Genomic DNA, 22478 nt, shown 5'->3' with positions numbered 1-22478 from the left:
ACGCTGGTCCAGCGCTTGGCCGGGCTCCGCTCCTCGTTTGCCAGGACAGACACACGCCCGAGAGGCCCCAGAGCCGGGCGATGTCGCCACGCGCTGCCAGCCTGCCCACCCCCCCCCACACCCCACGCCAGCCTCCCAGCGCCCCCCTTGCTCCCAGCTGAAGGCCAGAGACCTGAGCAGCCAGCCCCAGATGCCCTGGATCTGTGGGAACTGGCTGCCTGATGGGTTAGTGACGACGGGGCTCAGACCCCACCCCACCCCCACCCCCCATCGGCAAGTCCCAGTGGAGCAAATCAGTCACACCTGGGCAGCTGCTGAAGCCTTAACAAGGCAGGGGTGGGGGGGAGGGGGTGGGCCGGAGAGGCCCTGAGCCCTTAAGAGGGGAGGGCAGGGGGTGGGGGGAGACCCCGGGGTTATCTGAGGCCGCTGTGTTGAGGGAGGGTTGTCGAACGGGCGGCCACCTTGGAGGCCTTTGGCATGTCCTTCCAGAGCCTCGTCCACCTGTCCCTGGACGGCCCCGTCCATGCCCTCTGCGTGCTGGGTGTGGACATCTGCTTGGATCTCAGTGGGTGAGGAACTGGCTCCGGGGGTGGGTCTGAGCAGGGAGGCTGGTGCCTGCCCCCCCGCCCCCCGCCCACCCCGTCCCACGCTGGGGTTGGCCCTAGGCTGCGTGGGGGTCGGGGGTCACCTCCCTTCCCTGCGTCTTCGGGTCCTGCCTCATCTCAGGGAGCCAGGTGTGGGTGTCGAAGGGCCCCCCCGGTCCTGACGCTGCGGGGTTCTGACCCCATTCCTGCGTCTGCCCCGTGTGGGCTCTGGGACCTTAGCGAAACAAGCACCTTGCCTCTTCTGTCCTCTTGCCCGTGAAACAGGGGTGGGGCTGGCTCTCCAGGAGGCCGTAAGGATTGAGTGAGGGGGGCTCCTGTGACCTGGAGCCTTAGTTGGGGGGCGGTGACTTAGTTAGGGGTGGCCTCCCCACCCCATCCCCAGGACTAGGTCATGTTTCTTCCCCTGTAGGGATCCCTTCCAGCTTAAGCCGCTCCTCCCTCCATGGGTTTATAAATAAGATGCAGCTTTGGTAACTTCTGGAGCCTCCGTGGGAGGGTGGGATCCAGACTAGAGCCTCCGTGGGAGAACAGGGCTCCTTGCAGTGGGGGGCGGTGGGAGTGGGGCTGAAGTTGTGTGAGGACCACAAAGGTGCCCTAAGGAGAGAGAGGGTGAGGGGCCGTCCCCTGAGGTTCTTATGCCCTAGAGTCTGTCTCCTGGTCGGGCCCAGCAGGTGTGCCCCGGAGAAATGCAAGTCATTTACCATCAGTGGCTCTCCGGGGGTCTTGGTTGACATCCACAACACGTCCCCGTTAATGACCAAGGAGGAGACGGCCACGACCCGGTGGCCTCTGTCTGATCCCATGGATGTCCTGGTGAACATGATCTCCCCCAGCTCTGCCCCCGATGGTGACAAGGTAAGTCTGGGGGTGGGAGGCGGGGGAGGGGAATCTCCCAGGGGAGGGAGCTGACACAGCCCCCCCCCCCCCCGGGGGTCTCCCTCCTGAAAGCTGGTGTTTCCTGGGCCCGGAGTCCGTGACAAACGCAGTGCAGGTGTTCGGCATGACATTCGATGCCTGTGCCAAACCTGCGAGGTGGGCCCTCGGTGACCCCATTATACAGACAGGCAAACAGACTCACTGGGTGTGAGGAAGCACCCTGCCCAAGCCAGTGACCCGCAGAACCGGGATTCAAGCTCAAGCACGTCTGTCTCCACCCTGTGTGCTCCTGACCAGACACCCGGCTAGCTTCCCAGCTAGCTGCTTTTAAAGTCCGGCTCAAAGGTTCTAGCAGCAAAACTCAGATGGGCTTTCTGGCTAAGGCTGCTCTGCTGGGTGTGCAGATCTTAGTGGAACGTAAGAGCTAATGTGTGTTAAGTGCATGATGTGTAATGGGTATCTTGAATCACGTTTCGAGAGGTCGGCCTGCCCCCCCCCTCTTCCACACGAGGAAACTGAGGCACAGAAGGACTGCTCTCGACCTACATGACAGAACCCGAGTGGGGCAGATCTAGAATGTGAGCCCAAGACCGTGCTCTTTCTCCTGGGCGTGCTGTCTCCCTAATGCCCCGGTGGTGTCAGGTGGGGGGGGGATCAGTTCCTTGTAGGGCAGGCTCCTCACAGATTTGGCACTGGCCATGGTTCTGGAACGGCAGCTGATGGCACTGCAGGGTGATTGGAAACCCCACCCAGACCACACCCCCTGCCAATTAAGTCAGCCTCTGGGGGAGAGCCCCTGGCTTCTGTGGGTCACAGTTCCCTCCAGGTGACTCCAATGTGAGGTGAGGGTGAGAACACAGGTGAGGCCCGCTCAGGACTAGGGCGCTCGGCCAGCAGAACCTGCTGGAGTGGTCCGCTGGTAATTGACAGATGACAGGAGGGTGGTACACACCCGCTTCCGTGCTCTGTGCCCAGGGCTGGCGACTCCCTAGGAAGCAGGTGGCATGCTTGAGCGCAGCATGGCTCACAGGTGACCTCCAGGGCCGCGATCTATCCTGGCTGAGCCCGGAGGACCTGAGAAGCGTTCTCTGCCCGGGGCTCAGCCTCCAGAACCATCAGGAGTGGCCCGCTGGGGAGACGCTAGACCTTGGAGGACCTAAATTTCCATTTGGGAACAGGTGATGGGTCACAGGCACGAAAGCATGGCCCCAGCTACTGGTTCGTTCTCTGGTTTGTCACGAAGCTCTGTGGCCCAGGCCACCGGTGGCCAAAGGGCAGGTCTTTGTCTAAAGTAGAAAGGCCCCCCCCGGAAACAGTCTGGTGCAGGACGTGGGAAAGACCAAGTTCCGATTCCAGTCCCCACCCTGGGTGTCCTGCTTCCTTTTGAGTGAATAGTTTGATGGTTGGGGGATGCTGGCCCACTGCTACTAGGCATGTGGGTGGAAAGTGGGGAGGACGGGGAGTATCCCCTAAATCTTGACCTCTGGAGCCAGGCTGCCTGGAACTTCAACCTTGTGCTGCCCCTTCTTAGTGGAGCGATGTAGGGCCGAGTGCCTTGGTCTCTCTGACCTTGGGGTAGAGCCCACCTGCATGGGGTGTGGTGGGGCCGCCGTGTGGAAGTGCCTGGTGGGGTCGTGGCAGGTTTTAGACGGGACTGTGACCCTGCCCCAGCTCCCAGATGTCAGAAGCTGTAAGGAGAGCAAAGTCGAGTGGCTGGACTTGGGTACTTAGCCGAAGTCCTGTTCCTGTCCCCTCCCCTCCCGTGGGTTCTGGCTGCTGTCTCCACAGGTTCTGGTCTCCTACTATCTGCCTGATGGGGAAGTCCCAGTGGCCACGGCTGTGCTCTGCCTCACTGGCATTGGTGAGTATGTTCCCACCCCAGACAGGGAGCAGTGGGGCTCTCCCGGCAACAAGGTGTCTCCCGTGGGTCCTGGAGGGGTTCACTCGACATGCCTGTTCGCACGGTCCCTCAGAGCTCAGTCACTGCTGACCTCGTTCTCGGAGAGCAGACCTGGGGGTTTCCCTGGGCTTCCTCGTTTTCCATACCTACTCGTGGCCGGCGCCTGCCTCCCACCTCCCCGGGTACCACTGGTGGTAGGTCTGGTGATTGGTTAATGCTCACATTTGATCCTTCCCCCTCTCATTCAGAACCTTCCTTCAGCAACTTGCTGCCATAGGAAGCCACTCCCCTTTCTCCACTCTTCTGGATCATTCCAGAACAAGCTATGCTACCCCCCCCTTTTTTTTAAATATCTATTTTTGAGAGAGAGGGAGAGACTGAGCACCAGCAGGGGAGGGGTGAAGAAAGAGGGAGACCCAGAATCCAAAGCAGGCTCCAGGCTCTGAGCTGTCGGCACAGAGCCCGACGTGGGGCTCGAACTCCTGAACCTCAAGGTCATGACCTGAGCTGAAGTCGGATGCTTCACCGACTGAGCCACCCAGGCGCCCCGCCCATCCCATCCATTCATTTAATGGGAGCAGGCTGTGATGCCTATTCTCCTTAAGAAACAAGATGTAACTAACCTGTGCTCTCTGAGATCTGATTCTGTGTCCTCTTCGAGCTCCACTCCCCTAACTCTGCACCCCCTGTCTGTCTTTGTCAAGTCCGACCCCCCACTGCCCTTAGGAAGGACCTGAACGACCTCTGCTTCACTAAGCCCAATAGTCTGCTCTGTCTTCCCCTGCCTTGACCTGACAGAAGCCTTAATACAACCGGTTACCCTTTGACACTTTGTACTTGAAACCTTTTCGGGGACCCTGCCCTCTGTTTCCTTCCTACCCAGCCGGCTGTTCCTTCTCGGGTCCTGTTTGCTGGATCCTTTATCACCCAGCCGCCCACCCCAGCCTGGTGGGAGTGCCTCAGGCTCAGGCAGCAGGTCACGTGGCTCTGCGGTCAGGACTCCCCCCCCCCCCCCCCGCCCCCCCTCAAACTCTTCCGGCCAGGCATCTCCCGCCAACTTGACCCCTGTATCTGCTGACCCAGTGTTCCTTCCTGAGTGTCTAACCAAGGTCTCCAACCTAATCTATCCCAAATGGAACTGGTTCTACTTCTGGGGAAGATGGCGGAGTAGGAGGACCCCAACTGAACTCGTTCTCTCTCCCTCCAGTGCCTACCTTGCTGACGGTCTTCCCATCACCGTGGACCATGGTCCGTGCTTCTAGCTGGTCAGGCCCCAACCCTGGATGTCCCCCTTCCTTCTCCCCTGTGCCCACGTCAATCCCCGTACCTTGCTGCCGTTTCCTCAAAGCTGGCTGGAATCCGGCCACAGGCCACTTGGATGTTGTTGGCTGGTCCAAGCCACCCTCCTCTTGCTTGGGTCCCTGCGTGGGTTCCCTGCCTCATCCTTCCCATTCTACAGGTCCACTCCTGACCTGGCCCCCAGAGCGGTGCGTCTCCAGAAGGCTATCTGATAAGGTCTCCGTGGATCAAAGCCTTCTGTTGCTTCTGCATACCCCGGTCAGAGCTGGCCTCCCTCCCACCCAGGTCTTGTGGGTGCCCAGAGCACCCTGGCCGCTTGACTTTTGACCTTGCCACTTGGCACTTCCTCTTCTAATTGCTTTTCCCTAAATATGGACACTGATCACTTTTATGCCTCCTTCAGGCCTCTGTTCACGTTTCAATTTGGGAGACTCCTCTGATGACCTAAAACTAAAACCTATCCCTCCACCTGCTCCCGTTTCCTATGGCATTTCTACCATCGGGCAGGATGTGCATTTTACTTCCGTCTTCACCCCTTGTTGGGGCGGGGGGGGGGGGGGGTAGTTGTGTATGCACACGCTCACACGCTCTTCCCTAAGACTGAAGATGACGAGGTTCATAGTGTCTGGTCCCTGAGCATCCATACCAGGCGCTAAGTGTATGCGGCCATCGTGGTCTGTTTTCGTGGCCCTGACGTTCCGGTCGGGACCTAGCACATCAGATGGGAGCTATGAATAAAAACAGCCAGGGTAAAGGCACACGGTGGCCAGGGTGTGGCGGGAGGCGTACAAGGTGGAGAACGCAGAAACTGTACGAGCCTCGGTGGTGATCTTTGGGCAGAGCCTGGATCTTTAAGTTCTGAGGGGCTTGGAATCGCCACGTATGGAGCCTTTCCTAAGTCTGAGAGTGTCAAGAGCTTTCCAGAAGGCTGGAGAGTGGGCCCTCTAGGTAGGCATCACCTGGGTAGAGGCCAAGTGGTGTGAGATCGCATCAGGACCAGGGTGGAATCGTTCTGGGGGTTGCCGGGAGGTTGGGGGAGACGCCCAGATACCGGTCCTCTCCAGGCTTGCTCACGGGAGGCGGTCGGCCTCTGAGGAGCTTTCTTCTTTGAAGCTGGCGGCATGCCCGGAAGGTGGGGCATCCCTGACCCCTGACGCCAGCTTCAGGCAGCGCTGGGATCACCTACCGCCTCGAGGCTCCATCCGGCAGGTCTAGGGGGTGGTGGTGAATTTCCCTCTCGTTTCAGTGGTCTCCCTAGACGTGGACATCTACCGCAGCGGGCAAGTCGAGGTGGCCAGTGACAAGCAGGCTAAGGTGAGGCTGCCGGGGGAAGGGCGTGGGCCCACAGACTCTCTCTGGATTTCCTAACGCCTCTGAAGTCCCGTTCCTGCAATATAGTCAGAGCTGATCCTGTCCATTTCTAGCTCTGCCCCCAAAACGAAAACGTCTGGGGACGCTGGCCCCCCATCCTAGCCTGGTTGTGCGGTTACCTGGGACCGGCCCCTCTGCACGGGACGGGTCTCCTCTCGTTTGCCTGTATCCCTGCTCCCCTGGCACTGAGACCAGGCAGGGAGCTGTGACACACATCCAGCTTCCTCCCTCCCTCTCGACTCACTCCCCTGACCTCACCCTCTCCTATTAGGCACTTGCGTTGGCAAAGAGGTCCCTGTCCCCCTGGAGAAAGTCTTGGCTCTGCTCCTGATGTGTGGGGGCGTGTCTGGGAAGCAGGATTTACCCGGCTTCCTCCTGAATCAGCATTCCTGTTACGTTTGCAGAAAAACTGGGTCTGGGGACCCAGTGGCTGGGGCGCCATCCTGCTTGTGAACTGCAGCCCTACCGACAAGGGCCAGAGCATGGACAAGAAGACCACGAAGGTGTTCTTTCCCGAGGGTAAGAGCTGGCCTCTCGCTGTCCTGGGACCCCTGCCACCTTTGCTTCGTGGCACCCAGCTTTCCCTGGGGTTTCATTGCCACAGCCCTCAGCAAACGCAGATTCTAGGTTGAGGTCCCCCTCTGAGCCTAAACCGTGTCTGTCTGTCTGTCTCTCTTTTAATGTTTGTTCTTGAGAGCGAGGGCACAAGCAGGGAAGGGGCAGAGAGAGAGAGAGAGAGGGAGACACAGAATCTGTAACAGGCTCCAGGCCCTGAGACATCCACGTAGAGCCTGACACGGGGCTTGAACTCACGAACCAGGAGATCGTGACCTGAGCCCAAGCAGGACGCTTAACTGAGCCACCCAGACGCCCTGCGCCTAGTCTTGACTTGCCAGAGGCTTGAAGTTTGTAGCGAGGAAGAAAGAGGCCACCTGGCCCCGTGGGTCCTGATACTGGATAACAAACTGCTATTTCCTGGCCACAGACTTGAGCGTGTTAACTTCCCTGGTCTCATTCTCCCTATCTGTAAAATGGCTTCACGAAGTAGTTGAGTCTAAGTGAACACACACGAGGGGTATGCGAGCATCTCCCTAAAAACCCTCTCGTGACCTGGGGAAGGATCCCTGCCTGCCTTACGCAAAAGCAGTCTTGGATCTGGTCCTCACCTGAGGTCGGGGCCAACGTTCTAGGTCTTGGCGGTATAAAGGGGTGCCCTGGTTCTCACCAAGGCTGGAGGGGAACCCACACGGAACTGGCCGTGCCAGACCCTATTCTTGGTGTTTGCGGGGGCCGTGCACTCCCCCCAACCGCGTGGGGTGAGTGCTGTCCTAACTCAAAGCGGACCCCAAGGCTGGCCGGTTGCCTGTGGCCACGCGGGGAGCAGGTAGCCGAGACCTACGGCAGGCCCGGGCCAGAGCGGGAGCCCCGAGGTCCCCAGCGCTCCGATCCACAAGCCCCAACCGCGGGCCTTACCACGCCTCCCTCCGCCTCTGGAGCGCTGGCCTGCAGAGGCCCCTCCACCTTTTACTTTGTCTTTTTGCCCAGAGATCAAGAGTCTGTCCCAGATGACCCTGAATGTTCAAGGGCCCAGCTGCACTTTAAAGAAATACCGGCTGGTTCTCCACACTTCCAAGGAAGAGGCAGAGAAGGCAAGAGTCTACCGGCCCCAAAGTGAGTGTTCTTGCACCAGCTCTGGCTTCGCCCATGCCTCCATCGTGCCGGGGGCAGCCGCAGCCACGTCGCTCCCAGCAGGCCTGCTGGGACCCAGGGCTGCTGGGACCCAGGGCTGCTGGTCGGGGCCTGGTGTGGCCACACGTGTGTCCCGGGGACTCTCTGGCTGCCACTTCCAAAGACTAAGTCTGTACACGTGGGTGAGTCACCCACGTGGCCCCCAAGCCACCTTCCCCCAGTAGGGGTGACGATAGTGCCCACCCCATGGGGTTTCCACAGCTGGAGGGGAGCAATGCGTACGGGCCTCATGTCCTCAGATCAGATAAGCTCTTCCCCCAGCTACTTCTTCCGGAAGAGTCTGTCTTCCCTCCTCTTCCAAGAGCCCACCGTATGAAGTTTCCAGAACTCAGAGCCCAAGGAGCAGAGTAGCATGTGCTAGCATGTTTGCCCCAGGCACCACGCCCCACCCCACCCAGCCGGAGCCCTTGCAGCCTGGAAGGCGGGTGGCACATCCCTGTCCTATAGGTAAAGGCACACAGACTGTTGCTTAGAAAGGGGACGCGTCCACCTCCAGCAGGACCTCCTAGAACAAACCAGCCTTCTGGTCTACCTACACCGGTTTGGCATTCCGTGCCTCCAGCTTCCTCAAGCTGAGGTTTCACGCTGCTTCTGGAGGCCTGTACCGGTGTGTTTCATTCTCTTAAAGCCAAGTTTCGCTCGGCTGGGCGACCGGGCAGGGCTCTGCTCTCTGTACAACGTGCATCCCTCGGCGTCCGGCTCTGGAGAGCAGGTCTCGGCCGCTTCCTCCCCTGCGCGCAGGGGCCCTGGCGCGGTCTTCTGCTCCGTCTCTTCTGTAGACCGCAGCTGAACTTGGAAGTGGCGTGGGAGTGGCCAGAAAAGGCCGCCCACGTCGGTTGTACGCGGTCCTTCCCCACGTGGGCTGGGAGTGAGCCGTAGACCCGTGGGTGTAAGCCTGGTTTGGGCCATGAGGACTGCTCTGCCCGGGGCTGCCCGCCGCATGTGGATGACGGAGGCAGTGATCTGTCTAGCCCGAGGAGATGGACTCCATCCCCTGTATCAGGCTGTCAGGGTCTTACTGAAGTTTCTGTTTGGTTGTCGAAGGACACCTGGCTGGCCAGGTTGGTAGAGCATACGACCCTCGATCTTGTGGTCAGGCGTTGGAGCCCCAGGTCGGGGGGAGAGATGAAGGCGTTTTGTCTTGTTTTTAAAGCATTCACGAATCCAGGGGAACCGGGCGCGAGGCTGGCTCAGTCAGTGGAGCGTGTGACTCGTGATTGCGGGGTTGCGAGTCTGAGCCCCACCCTGGGAGCGGAGCTCAGTTTTTTAAAAATGCATTTAAAACCTACCGGGCAGGGGTACCCAGCATGTGGCGTTTTCACAAACCCTTAGGGGATTCTGCAGCAGGCTCCAGTGGGAGAACCACGGCTCTCTCTATACGCTAGAGCAAAGGAGTCCGAGGAGGAACTTCTGGAGAAAATCAACAGCCAGAGCTGAAGTTCTAGAAACCAAGGGAAGGAAGCCTTGCGTGGGGGCCATGATCCACCATGGCTGATGGTGTCGCTGATCAAATCAATGGTACAAAATCTGTTTTTAAAACGACCGTCATTCGCGATCTGCTAAGAGCCGTGGGGCCAGGAGCCAAGGCAAAGTGGGCAGGCCGTGGGTCTACGGCCGCGGACTCCACCATAAAGGGGACCTTGTGGAAGTAGTGCCTGGGAGGCTGGGGTGGGGGGATGTCTGAAGACCGTAGAACGCGGCACACCCGTGCGGGTAGCACTGACCCAGCGGAGGGGAGGGAGCGCATCTAAGGATGAGACTATGAGAATCGGGAGCCCTCCTGGACGGGAGGGGGACACCAGTGTCTAGTGGGTAGTGTCCAGGGTGACTCAGGTTTGGTTCTCTCCCAGTGGGGGGTCTTTTCAGCATGGTGGCTCCTCTGGCTGCGTGGATGCAAGAGAGCTTTATTTTTCTCTTTATTTTTGAGCACGAGAAGAGTGCAAGCAGAGGGAGGGGCAGAGAGAGAGAGGGAGACACAGGAATCGAGAGTCAGGTGCTTAACCGACGGAGTCACCGAGGCGCCCCCAAGAGAGCTTGATGGATCTGGCTTAACCAGAGTTGAGGTCTTGGTGTGGGAGCGGATGGCGTGTGCAAGGGAGTGGGTTTAGCCATGGTTCCCGGAATGTGTGTGTGGGGGGTTGAAAAGAGGAGTCGGCGGTAGGCAGGGTGGGGGCTGGGTTGAAGGATTGCAGAGGTCGGGGTCTAGGTGAGCTAAAAAGACAGGAAGGTGCCAACGAGCTGTGTGGAGGTGATGTCCGGGCCGTGAGCGTGGAGACTGGCATCTGGGGCGGCACAGAGCCTTGGCTCCTTGCAAGTGAGGTCAAAGGAGAGAGCAGACTGGCTGGATGGGCTGGTCTAGGGTGTGACCAGCCATGGCCACTATAGTGGTGGCGACGAGTCTGTGCTTAAAATAGTCCACGGAGGAGGCTGAGGGGGGCAGTTGGGCGTGGAAAGGAAGGAGCCGGGGGCCTCATCTGCGATCGTGTCCTTCCACGGGACGAGGATTCTTGCGGGATGAAGAAATGGGCTGGAAGGTTCGAAGAACAGACCCCGTGGTACATGGAAGACAGAGCAAGCACAGCTCAGATCAGCGTTGACTCTGCGTGCTGGGGCTCTTGCTCTGGAAGGACGTGTTCGCTCCCTGCTCTCGAAGCCTGCTGGGGGTAGACAGCCAGAGGCCAAGCAGGGGCTGGGGGGGGGGGTGGCTTGAGGTCAAGGGTAGTGGAGCGGAGAACGGAGTGGGAACAGGGCAGGAAGGCACCTGTCTGGGTCGTGAGGCACCTTTTCTCCCTCCTCACAAGGGTGGTGGTCACAGCACCTGCCTCAAAGGGTAGGAGGGTGCGTGGGCGTCCACGGGCACCTACGGTGGACCCTCTCGCTCCAGCACTCCGTGGGGAGTCCCCTTTGGGTGCAGCGGCCATGGGGAGCCCAGGGCCCTGGTGCAGCAGGAGGGGCCGGGCCCGCAGAGGCGGCTGTCGGGTGCCACGTGGTGGCCGGAACAATCCGGTGTGTGCGGTTGGGAACCCCGTGGGGCTCGAGCGCACCAGCTGTGAACCTCTGCATCCAGTCAAAAGGGCTGTGCTGGGCAGCTTCGGGGGTCCCACCCACCCTGTCTAGGCTGGCCGCCTCCAGGCCTGGCTCCGGGCCAGCCAAGGAGCCTTCGGGCGGACCAGAGAGGCAGGGGTCCCCGGGAGCGTTCCCAGCCGAGCTGTCCGGCCGGCACAGCTCGTAAGTGGCCGGCGGCAGGAGAAGCCGGAGCACCCGGGGCCGGCGGCTGCGGTCAGTGCCCGTAAGGTTTTCTTGCAGACCTACCAGTAGCTGGGCCGCGTCTGGAGGAGCACGGCCCCTACGCAGGCCACGGCAGTGCCGTGACCCAGAGCGAGAGGCCAGTGAGCCGGAGCCGTGCCTGTGCCCCGGGGGATGGCAGTGGCCGCAGCGGCCCTCTGCTGGCACGTTGGAACCGGAGGCCAAGGCAGCCGGCACCTGCTGTACAGATCGGGGATCGAGTTAACCAGAGACAACCACAGGGTGCGGTCAACTTCTCTCTCTCTCTCTCTCTCTCCCGTGCGTGGCTTATTTCACAACCTGAGAAGCCGGGAGGAGGTGGGCTCCACACCGCTGATGGGAACTTTCCTTGGCTTCTCAGGAAACCCTCGGAGGCCAGCCAACAGGCCGTTCTCACGGACGCCTTCCTAGCGCTCACTTAAGCAGCGTCCGACTTTGCAGACGAGGCTGCCAGGCTCACCTTTGCCCCTTTAAGGCTTTTTAGGATATCTTCCCTGAAGGGGGTCAAAGGGGAGAACCACCTCCCGTGAGCCTTTACCCTGGACCGAGCGCCTCGAAGACAGCCGTCCTCCTCTGAGCCCCAGCCCTCGAGGTGTGACAGGGCTTTGAGAGCAGCGTCTGGGGGGGCCCTCGTTCGCGAACAAATGCTCGTTTGCGACCTCCTGCACGGTCGCCAGAACTGCGGGCACAGAAAAGCCGGCTCGGCTCCCGTTCTCCTGGGGCTGGGAGCGCCTTGTCCCTCCCACCAGAGGAACGAGCCGGTACCCTGACCGTCGGATGTGGAGACCGGCACTAGGCTACGTCAGCAGCTGGCCTGTCCCTTCTCTCCTCCTCAGAAGACAGCTCGAGCACCTTTGAGGTACTGCTGGGGCCTGGCCAGCACACCTACACCTTTGCCCCCCTCGAGAACCACCTGAAGGAAACCTTCTACGTCGAAGCTGCGGAATTCCCGTCTGCCGACTTCTCGGGCCTGATTTCCTACTCCGTCTCCCTGGTGCAAGAATCTCCAGACCCGGTACGTCCCCCCGGTGTAGACCAGCAGCCCCCGCACCGGGGACTATGGGGGAAGGTAGACCTCCCTCAAGGTGGGCAGGGACAGGGGAAGGCCAGGCTCGGCAAGGGAGGGCGCGGGTTTCCTGCCGCCTTTGGGAGAAAGCAGCGGGGGACGGGTGAGGGCCGGAGGCGGGTTGAGCTGGGCGGCTGGCGGCCTGCAGGGGTGCTGGGGGAGGGTGGATGCCGAACAAGGTCACCGACGGGACCGTGTCGGATGTTTCAGTCCATTCCAGAGACCCTGGTATACAGAGACACCGTGGTATTCCGGGTGGCCCCTTGCGTCTTCGTTCCCAGCACGCAGATGCCTCTAGAGGTCTACCTGTGCAGGTAAGAGGCCCTTGGGTGCCTGTGTCCTGTCCTTGCCGTAAGTGGTACTCTTTTCTGTGTCTGCGTGCTGAGGGGGGTAAAAAGGACTAGAGACTTCTCCCCGGCCAAGTGAGATCCTTCTGCCTGAACTGCCCAGTCCTCTCCCCAGGACGGTCCTACCAAAAGTCCCGTTTAAATGCGCGTGATGCTAGAGCAGTGGATGTGACAGTCCCTCCCCCGTCCTGGGGAGACAGCGGCACGACTTCAGGTGGTGTCCTGGGTTGGCAAGCAGGGTGAAGGACGCAGAGAGGTAAGGACAGGCATGTGCTCCGGGGACAGCCAGGGGACCTGGAGGGCCAGGAGAGAGCAGGTAGGAGAGGACCCGGCCAAGGCAGCAGGGCCTCGTGGGCTGTGACAGACCCCAAATGCGGTGGTTTGAAGTCCACTTTCTCCCACCTGGATGCCCACGGGTAGGAGGGCAACAGCGTGCTCGCGGTTTCTCAGGGGCCCCAGCTCCGTTCAGTCTTGCGGTGACCCCTTCCCCCGCCTGCCGGGCACTTCCGAGCTCCATCCTCCAGGAGAGCAGAAGAGACAAAGCCCAGGCAAAGCTGTCACTTGTCGCTGCTGAGGCCTGGAAGTCTCCTGACCCGCTTCTCGTGTGCTCATTGGCCTGCAGAGGGCCGCGCCTGACCATGGGGAAGCCAGGACAGGGAGAAAGGGGCCAAGGACCCCGGCTGGTAAAACGGATGGGAAACCATCAACGGTCCTGTGTGTATAATCGCTCCGGCCATATGGAAAACCAGGGGTCCCAGCAGAAGGCAGGGACGAGTACAGCCACTGCAATGGCACAGGCCGGACATAGGACACAGCAGTGGCTCAGGCCAGCGGGTGGGAGCACAGTGGTTGACTCAGGGGTGTACTGAAGGTAGACCTCCCCATCCCATCCCACCCCATCCCACCCCACCCCATCCCACCCCATCCCTGCCCCGACCAGGTTAGCTGATGCACAGGCTACAGAGAAAGGAGACTGTGCCCTGAGTTTGGGGTCTGCAGTAAGGTGAATGGTGGCGTCCTTGCTGTGACATGGGGTGGAATGGGTGCTTTGGTTCAGGTGACTTGAACCTGGAGGCACCTGTTGAGTTTCTAAGCTTCTGGAGCTCAAGGGACCGTCTTGGAAGCTCGAGACCAGTCCGGGCGGGCCTGGCAGGTGGAGGATGTTCAAAGCCACGGGACTGGCCACGCCCAGCTGAGGAGCAAGTGCGCACAGGAGAGCTGGCTGAGCAGTGAGCTCTGGACGGATCGAACACTTCGCTCTGGACAAGAATCTAGCAAAGGCAACCGAGAAGGAAGAGAAGCTCGATTAAAAGCCCAGAGGGTGGAGACCCAGGCGTTAAGGGAGGCGGGGATACCGGGTGAAACCCCAAGAGGAAGAGAGGAGATGCCATCGGGTTTGGCAAGAGGCAGGGCACCTGCTGTGCAGCAAGAACCCCTGAACGGTGGGTGCGGAAGGACTGAAGGACACTGGGAAGGGAGGACTTAGCAAAACTCCAAAGGAAATGGTCTGAACGGGGAAAGCAAGAAGGGGGGGGGGAGGGGCAAGGGAAGGCCATTTTTTTTTTAAGGTGGGAAACCAAGAGCAATACGGATGGAATGATCCAGCAGAGAAGGGTCTACCAGGAGGGAAAAGGCAGCTCCAGGAACCAAGCCGGCAGGACGTGTCCACAGGTCTGGTACAAGGACCGCTCGCCCGCAGCTCCAGGAGGGAGAACAGACCAAAGGGACTGGGGATGTCCTAGGATGGCCGTCCGGTGCTAAGGACCAGGTTAGGTTGTCACCAGAGGCTTTGCTCCAGCTGTCTTCAGTGACTGGAGTTCTAGGGAAGAAGAAATACGGAACTGGGCTAACTGGGGGGGTTGGGGGGTGGGGTTCTGCTGCGTGAGTCAGCCCCAAGCACAGGGGCGAGGGTTTAATGATGACGATCCTAGACTCCAAGCCAACGGAGGAGAAAGGTCAAGAACCTCAGACAGCCGCTGAGGACCAGAGGTCCCGGCGAGGGTGAGCCGGAAATGGAGGCGGCAAAACCTGGCGGATGCCGGAGTGAGATCTTGGAGGTGGTACACGTGCCCCAGTGCGATACCTCGTGGCGAGGGGGATCTCTACCTCCTCTGCGCCCAGGGGGGGATAGCAGATAGCCCTTCTGTGGGGGTGGGGGTGCTTCCACGGAGTAGGGCTCTCCAGAGGAATGCCCTTCAGAATAAAAAAGGAAGAGCTTAAGGAATCTTGCTGACGACAGACCCCCAGACCCCAGACCCCAGACCCCAGACCCTAGACCCTTCTACTTTGTCTTTGGAGATTGACGTTCACTACATAAGAGGCATCTGCTGAAAGCCTGGTCTCCTAGGACTCTCCCACGGAGGAGGTATGCAGGCACAGCGTGATCCAGCTTAGCCGCCGGCCTGCGATTACACCTCTTCCCCCCAGCATGCATCCGCAGACTGTTCCGGGCCTTGCCAGGGGCGCCCGTCGGGCTTCTGAGCTCCCTGCAGCCTTGTCTGTGTTGACCTAAGAAATCGGTTCTTGGGGAGCATGGAAGAACAAAGCAAGTCTTGGGCTTGGGAAGCGTCAGAATTGAGACTCTGGTCCAGTTCCGACAGTATGACCTTGCTGGTGTTCAACTCCTGAGGATCTGTCTATAAAATGAGTGGTCTTAATGCGTGCCTCAGACATCACTGGGCATCTCCAACGAGGAACTTCATGGTCCCGTAAGCCTGCTGCTGTGCACGACAGCGCTAAGACCCCAGGGTCTACCCCCACCCCCACCCACCATGCTAATGTGACCACCTCGTTGGCCCTCCCAAGGGGGCGCTGAGCTGCTTGGCTTCTTGGGAGAAAAATCCAGCCTCCTCTGGGTAGACTGAGGTGAGAGAGCCTGGGGCAGGGGTCGAAGGCACGCGCAGGGTGTGACTGCAGGGCAGGGACAAAGCAGGGTCCTAGGGAACCAGAGCAGGGACCAACGCTGGCAGTTTCTGACCCGACTCCACCATGCGCCGAGTGCTGCTAAGCGAGACGCGCAGTAAGCACCGGCTGGTGCTCCAGGAGGCAGGAGAGGGCCGCTCTGCTCACCTTGTGGCCGGAGGCGTCCTCTCTTCTGACCAGAAAGAGGTGCCCCACCCCCGGCCCTGGGGCAGTGAGGCCGTGATGGAGTCTTGAAGGCATCCCCCAGGGTTGGCTTCTCTCCCGTGGCAGAGAGCTGCAGGTCCAAGGTTTTGTGAACACAGTGATGGAGCTGAGCGAGAAGAGTAACAGCCAAGTGGCATCTGTCTACGAGGACCCCAATCGCCTGGGCAGGTGGCTCCAGGTAATCCCCCCCCCCCCCCCGGGGCAACCCACTCTCTTCCCATTCGAGAACGCACATGTTCGAGACCACAGAACACCCAGGTGCTAATGGGTCTGGCACGTTCACATGTTGGTGGTTAGAGCAGGGCTCCCCGCTTCAGCGTCCAGCTCGACCTGGCAGGACCCGAGGTCCGGTGCTCTGCTCCCCACGAGCAGCTGAGTGATGACCCTAGGCTGGGCATCGATCTGAGTGCTGGAGATAAAGCAGAATGGGCCAGATCGTGCCCGGCTCTAGCAAGGACACAGGACTCTCTAAGCCTTGTGAAGATGATGCCATAGGGAGTCTCTAGACAGTCGGGAAAATCTTCAAATTCAGGAAACTGAGCTGGCCAGACAAAGATTGGGGGTAGGTGCTAGATTAGACATCAGGGCTCTTTGGGCAGAGGCACAGCTGATGTGAAGGTCTGAACGTGGACATGTACTTGGAGGGTTTGGAGAACAGAAGGGCTGGGGTGGCGGGGGTGGGGGCTGGATCAAAGCGACAAGGTCCGAAGTAGGGAAGAGCCAGATCCTATATTAGGGACCTTTTTTTTAAAGCCAAGGTTAAGGGGTAGAAACAAGTTCACAATGAGATGGGAGGGCATCGAGAGTGAAGTGTTCTGATTTAGGTTTTGAAAAGTCCCTTCTGGCTGAGAAATACAGAACTGGTCTTAGGAAGGGGCAAGAATCAAAGAGAACTGGCTGCAGGGCTTGGGGACAAGAACGTGGCGGTTTCCCCTGACGGGTGCCAGAGAGGAGCTCCCCCCCCCCCCCCCCCCGCCCCGTCCCCATGACATGAAACGAGGCTTGTTCGTGGACGGGGTGCGGAAGGTGGGAGGAGGGATCTGAGGTGACTCTGGCTTTAAACGTGACGAGTAGGAGAACGGGTCTGGGCCAGCCCCAGAGAAGGGGATGCCTGAGCTGGGTGTCGAGGGCCAAGCAGGAGTGGGTGGAAGGGGTTCCCGTTGTGCCCCTTCTTAGAGGTGGCCTGGGTGCAGGAAGCATTGTGATTGGCGGGCCAATCTTCAACTCCTTTTCCCGTCTCCTCCAGGACGAGATGGCCTTCTGTTATACCCAGGCTCCCCACAAGACGCTCTCCTTTGTCCTCGACACCCCTCGGGCCCTCACGCTGGAAGACTTCCCCATGAAATACTCACTGGTGTGGGGCTCAGTTTGGCTGATCTGAACTCGGTCCCACCTGTCGGACCTGGCGGCTGCCGGGAAGTGATGCGGTGCCGAGGGGGAGGTCCCAAGTGGCCTCCTGGGGAAGGGGTGGGGAGGTGGGAACCTACCCGGAAGTCTGGATTAGGGGCAAGACTGGGGCCTAAAGCCCGTCCTTCCTAACACCCCTGCCCCACTGGGTCTCCTTCCAGAGCCCAGGGGTCGGTTACGTGATCCAGTGCACCCAGGACCACAGGGTGGCCAGCATGGATTCCATTGGGAACCTGATGGTGTCCCCGCCGGTCAAGGTGGGAGGGATAGAATACCCCCTAGGCAGGATCCTCATTGGCAGCTGCTTTTACCCCAGGTGAGGCACGAGGCCAGGCGGTGGCCTCTTGGCAGGGAACTTCCACACGACTCAGCAGATCATCTGCTCGGGGACATTCTTAACACTGCCCAGAAAGGACTTTTGAGCCTTTGGTTGTCCCAGGAGACCCCGGGTAGAAAAGGCAGACAAACTTCATCCTTTTGACTCCAGGGTTTAGATTAGGATGCTGAATTTGGTTGGCCTAGTGACCTCTAGGAGCTTCCTCCCACAAGAGGTGTGGACTTCTTGGTGGCCGTTAATCGACATCCAGGAGATGCTTGTGTCCCAGGGGTCAGAATTTCTCGAGCTTGAAACCTCTGGCGTCGGTCCTGAGTTGGGCCGGAGTAAGAGATTCTTAGCCCATTGTTTATGGACCGGTCACTTGAGCCCAATGGTTAGAGCAGCCAGTTAGCAGAAGGGGAGCCTGATGGCTGATGAGAACCTGAGAAAGCAGAATGACCATGTAGAGGTATGGGCCAAGGGTGTGAAGGCCCCTCCCCCAAAAGAGGGGTGGGGGGGGGGATGTAGACCAGGTCCTCACTGAGCAACTACCATAGCCCAAGGGGAGTAGGTGGTGGCCTAAACCACACCACGTTGGCTCAGGGGCCGTTCCTTCCGTCTTCCCCTCAGCAAGGAGGGCCGAGACATGAGTAAGGCCCTCCGGGACTTCCTCTACGCCCAGCGAGTCCAGGCCCCGGTGGAGCTCTTCTCGGATTGGCTGATGGTCGGCCACATAGACGAGTTCATGTGCTTTATCCCCACACAGGACAAGAGTGAGGGCGAAAAGGTCTGGTGGGGGTGGGGGTAGGGGTGGAGAGGGGGGCCTCCCACCTTTTAAAGCCCCTTGGAAGCTTCTGGAGAGGAAGCTAGCTCGCATCTGACCCTAGTTCTCTTTCCAGGGCTTCCGGCTGCTCCTGGCCAGCCCCAGCTCCTGCTACAGGCTGTTTGAGGAGAAACAGAGAGAGGGCTATGGAGACGTGACTCTGTTTGAGGAGGTCAGAGAGGATCAGCTCCTCTCCAACGGTAAGGAGAGCCTCTTGGCACTGGGGCAGAGGCCAGCTCCTTCTCTCCCAGGGGTCCTTCCCAGAGGGCTGGTTTTCCTCTGTTCCTCCTGCTTGAAAGAGCCTCAGGAAAGCGTAAAAGCCTAACCTGTACCGCGGGACATCTGGTTCTGTCTTGGGGCATACAGACCAGGCAGGCAGAAGTCCTAAGGTGGCTGAGGGGTGGCTGGAGTATATGCAAAGAGGGCTCTGGGGGACGGGGGGGGGGGGGAGGCAAAACCAGGCGCTACCAACGCTCCTGTCTGGATCCACTCAGGGAATGTGGAGTTAGGTGCCTGGGCGTTGGGAGTTCAGGGGTCCCCTGGTCACCCCTGTGGAAAACCTCAGTGGACAGAGATAGCGTCACTGGTGCACAGCATTTCTGTTCTAAATGCTGAGGGAACCCGGAGAGGGGGTTGCTGGGAGGTTCTCTAGACCTTTGCTACCCTAAGTGCAGCTTTAGTGTCACGGGGGGGAACTCGTTCTAGAAATGCAGAATTTCAGCCCCGCCCTCCCCCGCCCAGATCTGGTGAATCAACCTTTGGGGTGGGGCCCAGGAATCACACGGTCCTAGAAGCACTTCTAGAAGGTGACATCCGGGAAGGGTGAACCACGAATCACACACCACATGCAATGACTTTGTGTTCCCTCAGCTGGGGACTGGAACTGGGCATCCCTTTCCTAAAGACAAAGCCGTGGGGGCGCAGAGTAAATAATCTGGTCAAGGTCATGGGTTGTTCAGGCCAAGTGATGCATGGAGCTGCCCGGGTGAGGGGTGAGTGGGGGCTCAAGTCACCTGCTCACCTGCTCCGGCTGCCTCCCCAGGGCCCGAGGGGCTGGTGGCAGTGACCTGATGTCAGTCCCCAGACGGGACATGTGGCCTTAGATTGGTCTTCGGAGACTGGCCAGGCCATCTGTCATGGTCACCGGGGCAACGATGTACCCAGATAGCTGGGCCCGGGGGGTCGGCCTGTCCCTGAAGGCATCGTTCCCTGGCCTACAGCCTGCCCACCCGCTCCTTTTTCCTACAGGGAGGGAGGCCAATACCATCCATCAACTTCTAGCTGATGAAAACATGAGAAAGCAGAACGAATATGTGGAGGTACGGGCCAAGGGTGTGAAGGCCCCTCCCCAAAAAGCGGGGGGAGGTAGACCAGGTCCTAACTGAGCAGCTACTCTAGCCCAAGCATCAAGAAAGACACTATGATCCCGGAGATCACCGAGCAACTGAGGAGAGCGAGGCATAAGAGGCCAGGTGCAAACCTAAGCCATGAGTTGGGGGACTGGATTTGATCCCAAGGCCTGTTCTCTCTGCCACTCAAGTTGCCCCGTGTCTGACCAGAAAATGAAGGAGACCCCATCCCCGAATCCCCTAAGAACTTAGCTCCAAATTCAAGAGATTTGGACTGAGGGCCATCTCCATGCTTCAAGTGGCCCATGAGCGCTGTTCTGGGTCACTCAGCACCTCGGGTCTCAAGGTGTGAACCCCTGGCTGTGGGGAGAAGAATTTCCCAGAAGAGATCATCCAACTGTCTGGGGGGGGGGGGGGAAGCAGAGGCCTGGGGGAGGCCACGGGCTTGCCCAAGGTCACAGGATCAGCCCAAACAGCGTTGCCCACTGGCTCCTCACGGCTCCTAGTGGGGGGGTATTCTGAGCCTCCATGCGACAGGGGCCGACCTTTGCTAAACAGGGAAGGCCTCTTGGTACAGCGGGGTGGGAACCGCATCTCAGCCCTGGGGACTCCTATCCTGAGGGTGGAGGTCACGAACCCTATGCCTAGACCTGGGAAACAGGTGGTCAGAGAGAGGAAGTGCCCCCAAGGACGGGGGCAGCGCAATTGCTCCCATCCCTTAAGGAAGAAGCAGGGTTCCTGCCAAGGCAGGACTTCCTCTTCGCCTGACCTTGCCCGGAGCCTCCACTCTGGCCAGGACTGTAGGCCCTTTGGCCTTCATGCTACAGAATTAGGACCGGTGGCTGTCCCGCCCAGCCCAGCCCAGCCCAGCCCAGCCCAGCCCAGCCGTTGGATCCTGGCCTTTCCTCTGAGCCCCACCGCCCCTCAGAAAGGGAACCGTGTGCACGGTTATCAGAGGGCGGGCAGGCCACGAAAGGCTCCCAGCACAGGGTGAGCGATGAAGACAAGATGGCGGCCATCAGGCCAATACCCCGGGCTCCTCAATTCCCCACGAACTGCCCTCTGCCGACCCGCAGAAGTGCATTAACCTGAACCGTGACATCGTGAAGAAGGAGCTGGGCCTGGCCGAGAGGGACATCATCGACATCCCACAGCTCTTCTGCCTGGAGCAGCTGACGAACGTCCCCTCCGACCAGCAGACGGGGAAGTTCTTCGCGAGGCCGTACTTCCCTGACCTGGTGAGGAGCGTCAGGGGTGGGCTGGGGAGGGGGTCCGTTCCGCCCGCTCTGGCTGGTCTCCTGACGTCCGTGGTGCTGGACCAGAGGCACGGGCACGGCAGACAGTGGTGCCTGAGAGGAAGGGAGGTGGGAGCTCCTCTCTCCCTCCTCAGGTAGGGAACGCCCCTGACGTGCGCAGGTCCCAGACCGGGTGACTGGCTAAGCAGTGACTATAGGCCAGGCCCTGGGCTGGTCCCCAAACTTGGAAGAAGGGAGTTGTGTTTCCCCCCCCCCCCCCTCAAGTCTCAGGGACACGGGCCCTGCGTTCATCAGTCACACACGGGTAGCTTTTAATTTCACCACATCAGTGTGGCCCTCTGGGCATGACACAGGGCTCCTGGGAGCAGGCAGGGGTGAAGGTGGGGGGAGTGCCTTTGGGGAAAAGAGGCTGCGATTGAGGAAATGAGAAGTGGACAGAAGTCAACCGCCAGAGGTGGTCGGGGAGGGCATTCCAGGAGAGGCACCAAGACTACGGTGTGAAGGAGACCTCACGCCCGGTGTAAGAGAAATACAACAGAGGAAGGAACCGGGGAGGTTTGCAGAGGCAGGCCTTGGCTAGCCAGGATTTCGGTTTCGCCGAAACACGGCTGGGCCCTAGGAGGGTTAGGCAAAGGGGAGTTGGATTTTGCGGAGGGTGATTGGTGATGTCTGCAGGGGGCAGAGCCTATAGTGAGGTGCCCTGTGTGGGCTGCTGGAGGTCTAGCCCTGACCACAGAGGCAGCTGCGTTTCCCCCTGCATGGGGGTGGGGGTGGGGGTGGGGCTTTCTTCCATGGCTCTGACACCCTACCCAGGCCTTGTCCATCCTGTCTGACAGCTGCAGATGATGGTGATGGGCAAAAATCTGGGCATCCCCAAGCCTTTTGGGCCCCAGATCAAGGGTACCTGCTGCCTGGAAAAAAAGATCTGCCAGTTGCTAGAGCCCCTGGGCTTCAAGTGCACCTTCATTGATGACTTTGACTGCTACCTGACTGAAGTCGGGGACTTCTGTGCCTGTGCCAACATCCGCCGGGTGCCCTTTGCCTTCAAATGGTGGAGGATGGTACCGGAGCCCCAGGCCTAGCGTGCCAGCCCTGCCCCAGCAGGAACGGCCCATTACCGTTCACCAGCGTTAGGATCCCCTGCCTCTTTGGGAGGTACTGCACCCCTTCCTTACCTGTTCACCCTGTCCCTCAGTATCCAGAGCGATGGCCAACACTGCCAGCCTGAACCCCTCAGAAAACGGTCTTGAGCTGAGAACCCATTAAAGTTCGAGCTGTTCTGAATGCATTTTGGCAGCAGCTGCCTTGTGTTGAGGAAGGGGTAACAGCGAAGGGACTCCTGGGGCAGGCTCTCCCACCTGGGAGGGGGGGGGGGCAGGGACAAGGCTGCCCTCTCCCTCCTCCCCGCCCCTTCTCCCCCATCCCTGTCTTTGCAGTGGGCCAGGGCCGGACGCAAACTATTGGGAGTTTTCTCAGACCAGCTAATCTACCTGCTTGAGCCGTGAGCTGTGGGGTGTGGGGAGGGATTGGGCCTTGTGGGCAGCTGGCTTCAGCGGGGATCGCTGGGGCCTGAGGGACAGGCTACAGCAGGGGCAGGCCTGGGGGACCTCCCATGACGCCTGAAGTGTCCGGGAGACAGAAAATGCCTACCCTGGCCTCCAAAGCCCCCTGGGTTGATGGCACAAAGATGCTATTAAACCTCA

The 22478-nt window shown here is 59.8% G+C and overlaps 1 protein-coding gene across 1 annotated transcript; it reads left to right on the top strand.

Moving 5' to 3' along the window:
- Positions 1-400: 400 nt before the first annotated feature.
- On the top strand, positions 401-22063 carry PADI6 (peptidyl arginine deiminase 6). The gene is made up of 16 exons (XM_047870021.1): positions 401-569; positions 1277-1460; positions 3270-3342; positions 5927-5994; positions 6456-6570; positions 7597-7722; positions 11922-12100; positions 12362-12465; positions 15691-15802; positions 16871-16978; positions 17193-17347; positions 17978-18134; positions 18247-18370; positions 19419-19489; positions 20596-20757; positions 21612-22063. Exons 1-16 carry the CDS (start codon positions 478-480, stop codon positions 21855-21857), a joined length of 2076 nt encoding a protein of 691 aa, XP_047725977.1. The 5' UTR covers positions 401-477; the 3' UTR covers positions 21858-22063.
- The last annotated feature ends 415 nt before the right edge of the window (positions 22064-22478 follow it).

The sequence above is a fragment of the Prionailurus viverrinus genome, chromosome C1, assembly GCF_022837055.1.
Source record: "Prionailurus viverrinus isolate Anna chromosome C1, UM_Priviv_1.0, whole genome shotgun sequence".
NCBI lineage: Eukaryota > Metazoa > Chordata > Mammalia > Carnivora > Felidae > Prionailurus > Prionailurus viverrinus.
Note: the sequence above shows the minus strand (reverse complement) of the source record. Positions and strands in the feature narration are given on the sequence as shown.

What these genes read in the sequence shown, in the direction of transcription:
- PADI6 (XM_047870021.1), top strand. Translation starts at nt 478, where the DNA reads ATGTCCTTCCAGAGCCTCGTCCACCTGTCCCTGGACGGCCCCGTCCAT. An exon ending in GGCAGCTGCTTTTACCCCAG is followed by an intron (nt 17,348 to 17,977) that starts GTGAGGCACGAG and finishes TCTTCCCCTCAG; the next exon opens with CAAGGAGGGCCGAGACATGA. An exon ending in AGCAGAACGAATATGTGGAG is followed by an intron (nt 19,490 to 20,595) that starts GTACGGGCCAAG and finishes GCCGACCCGCAG; the next exon opens with AAGTGCATTAACCTGAACCG.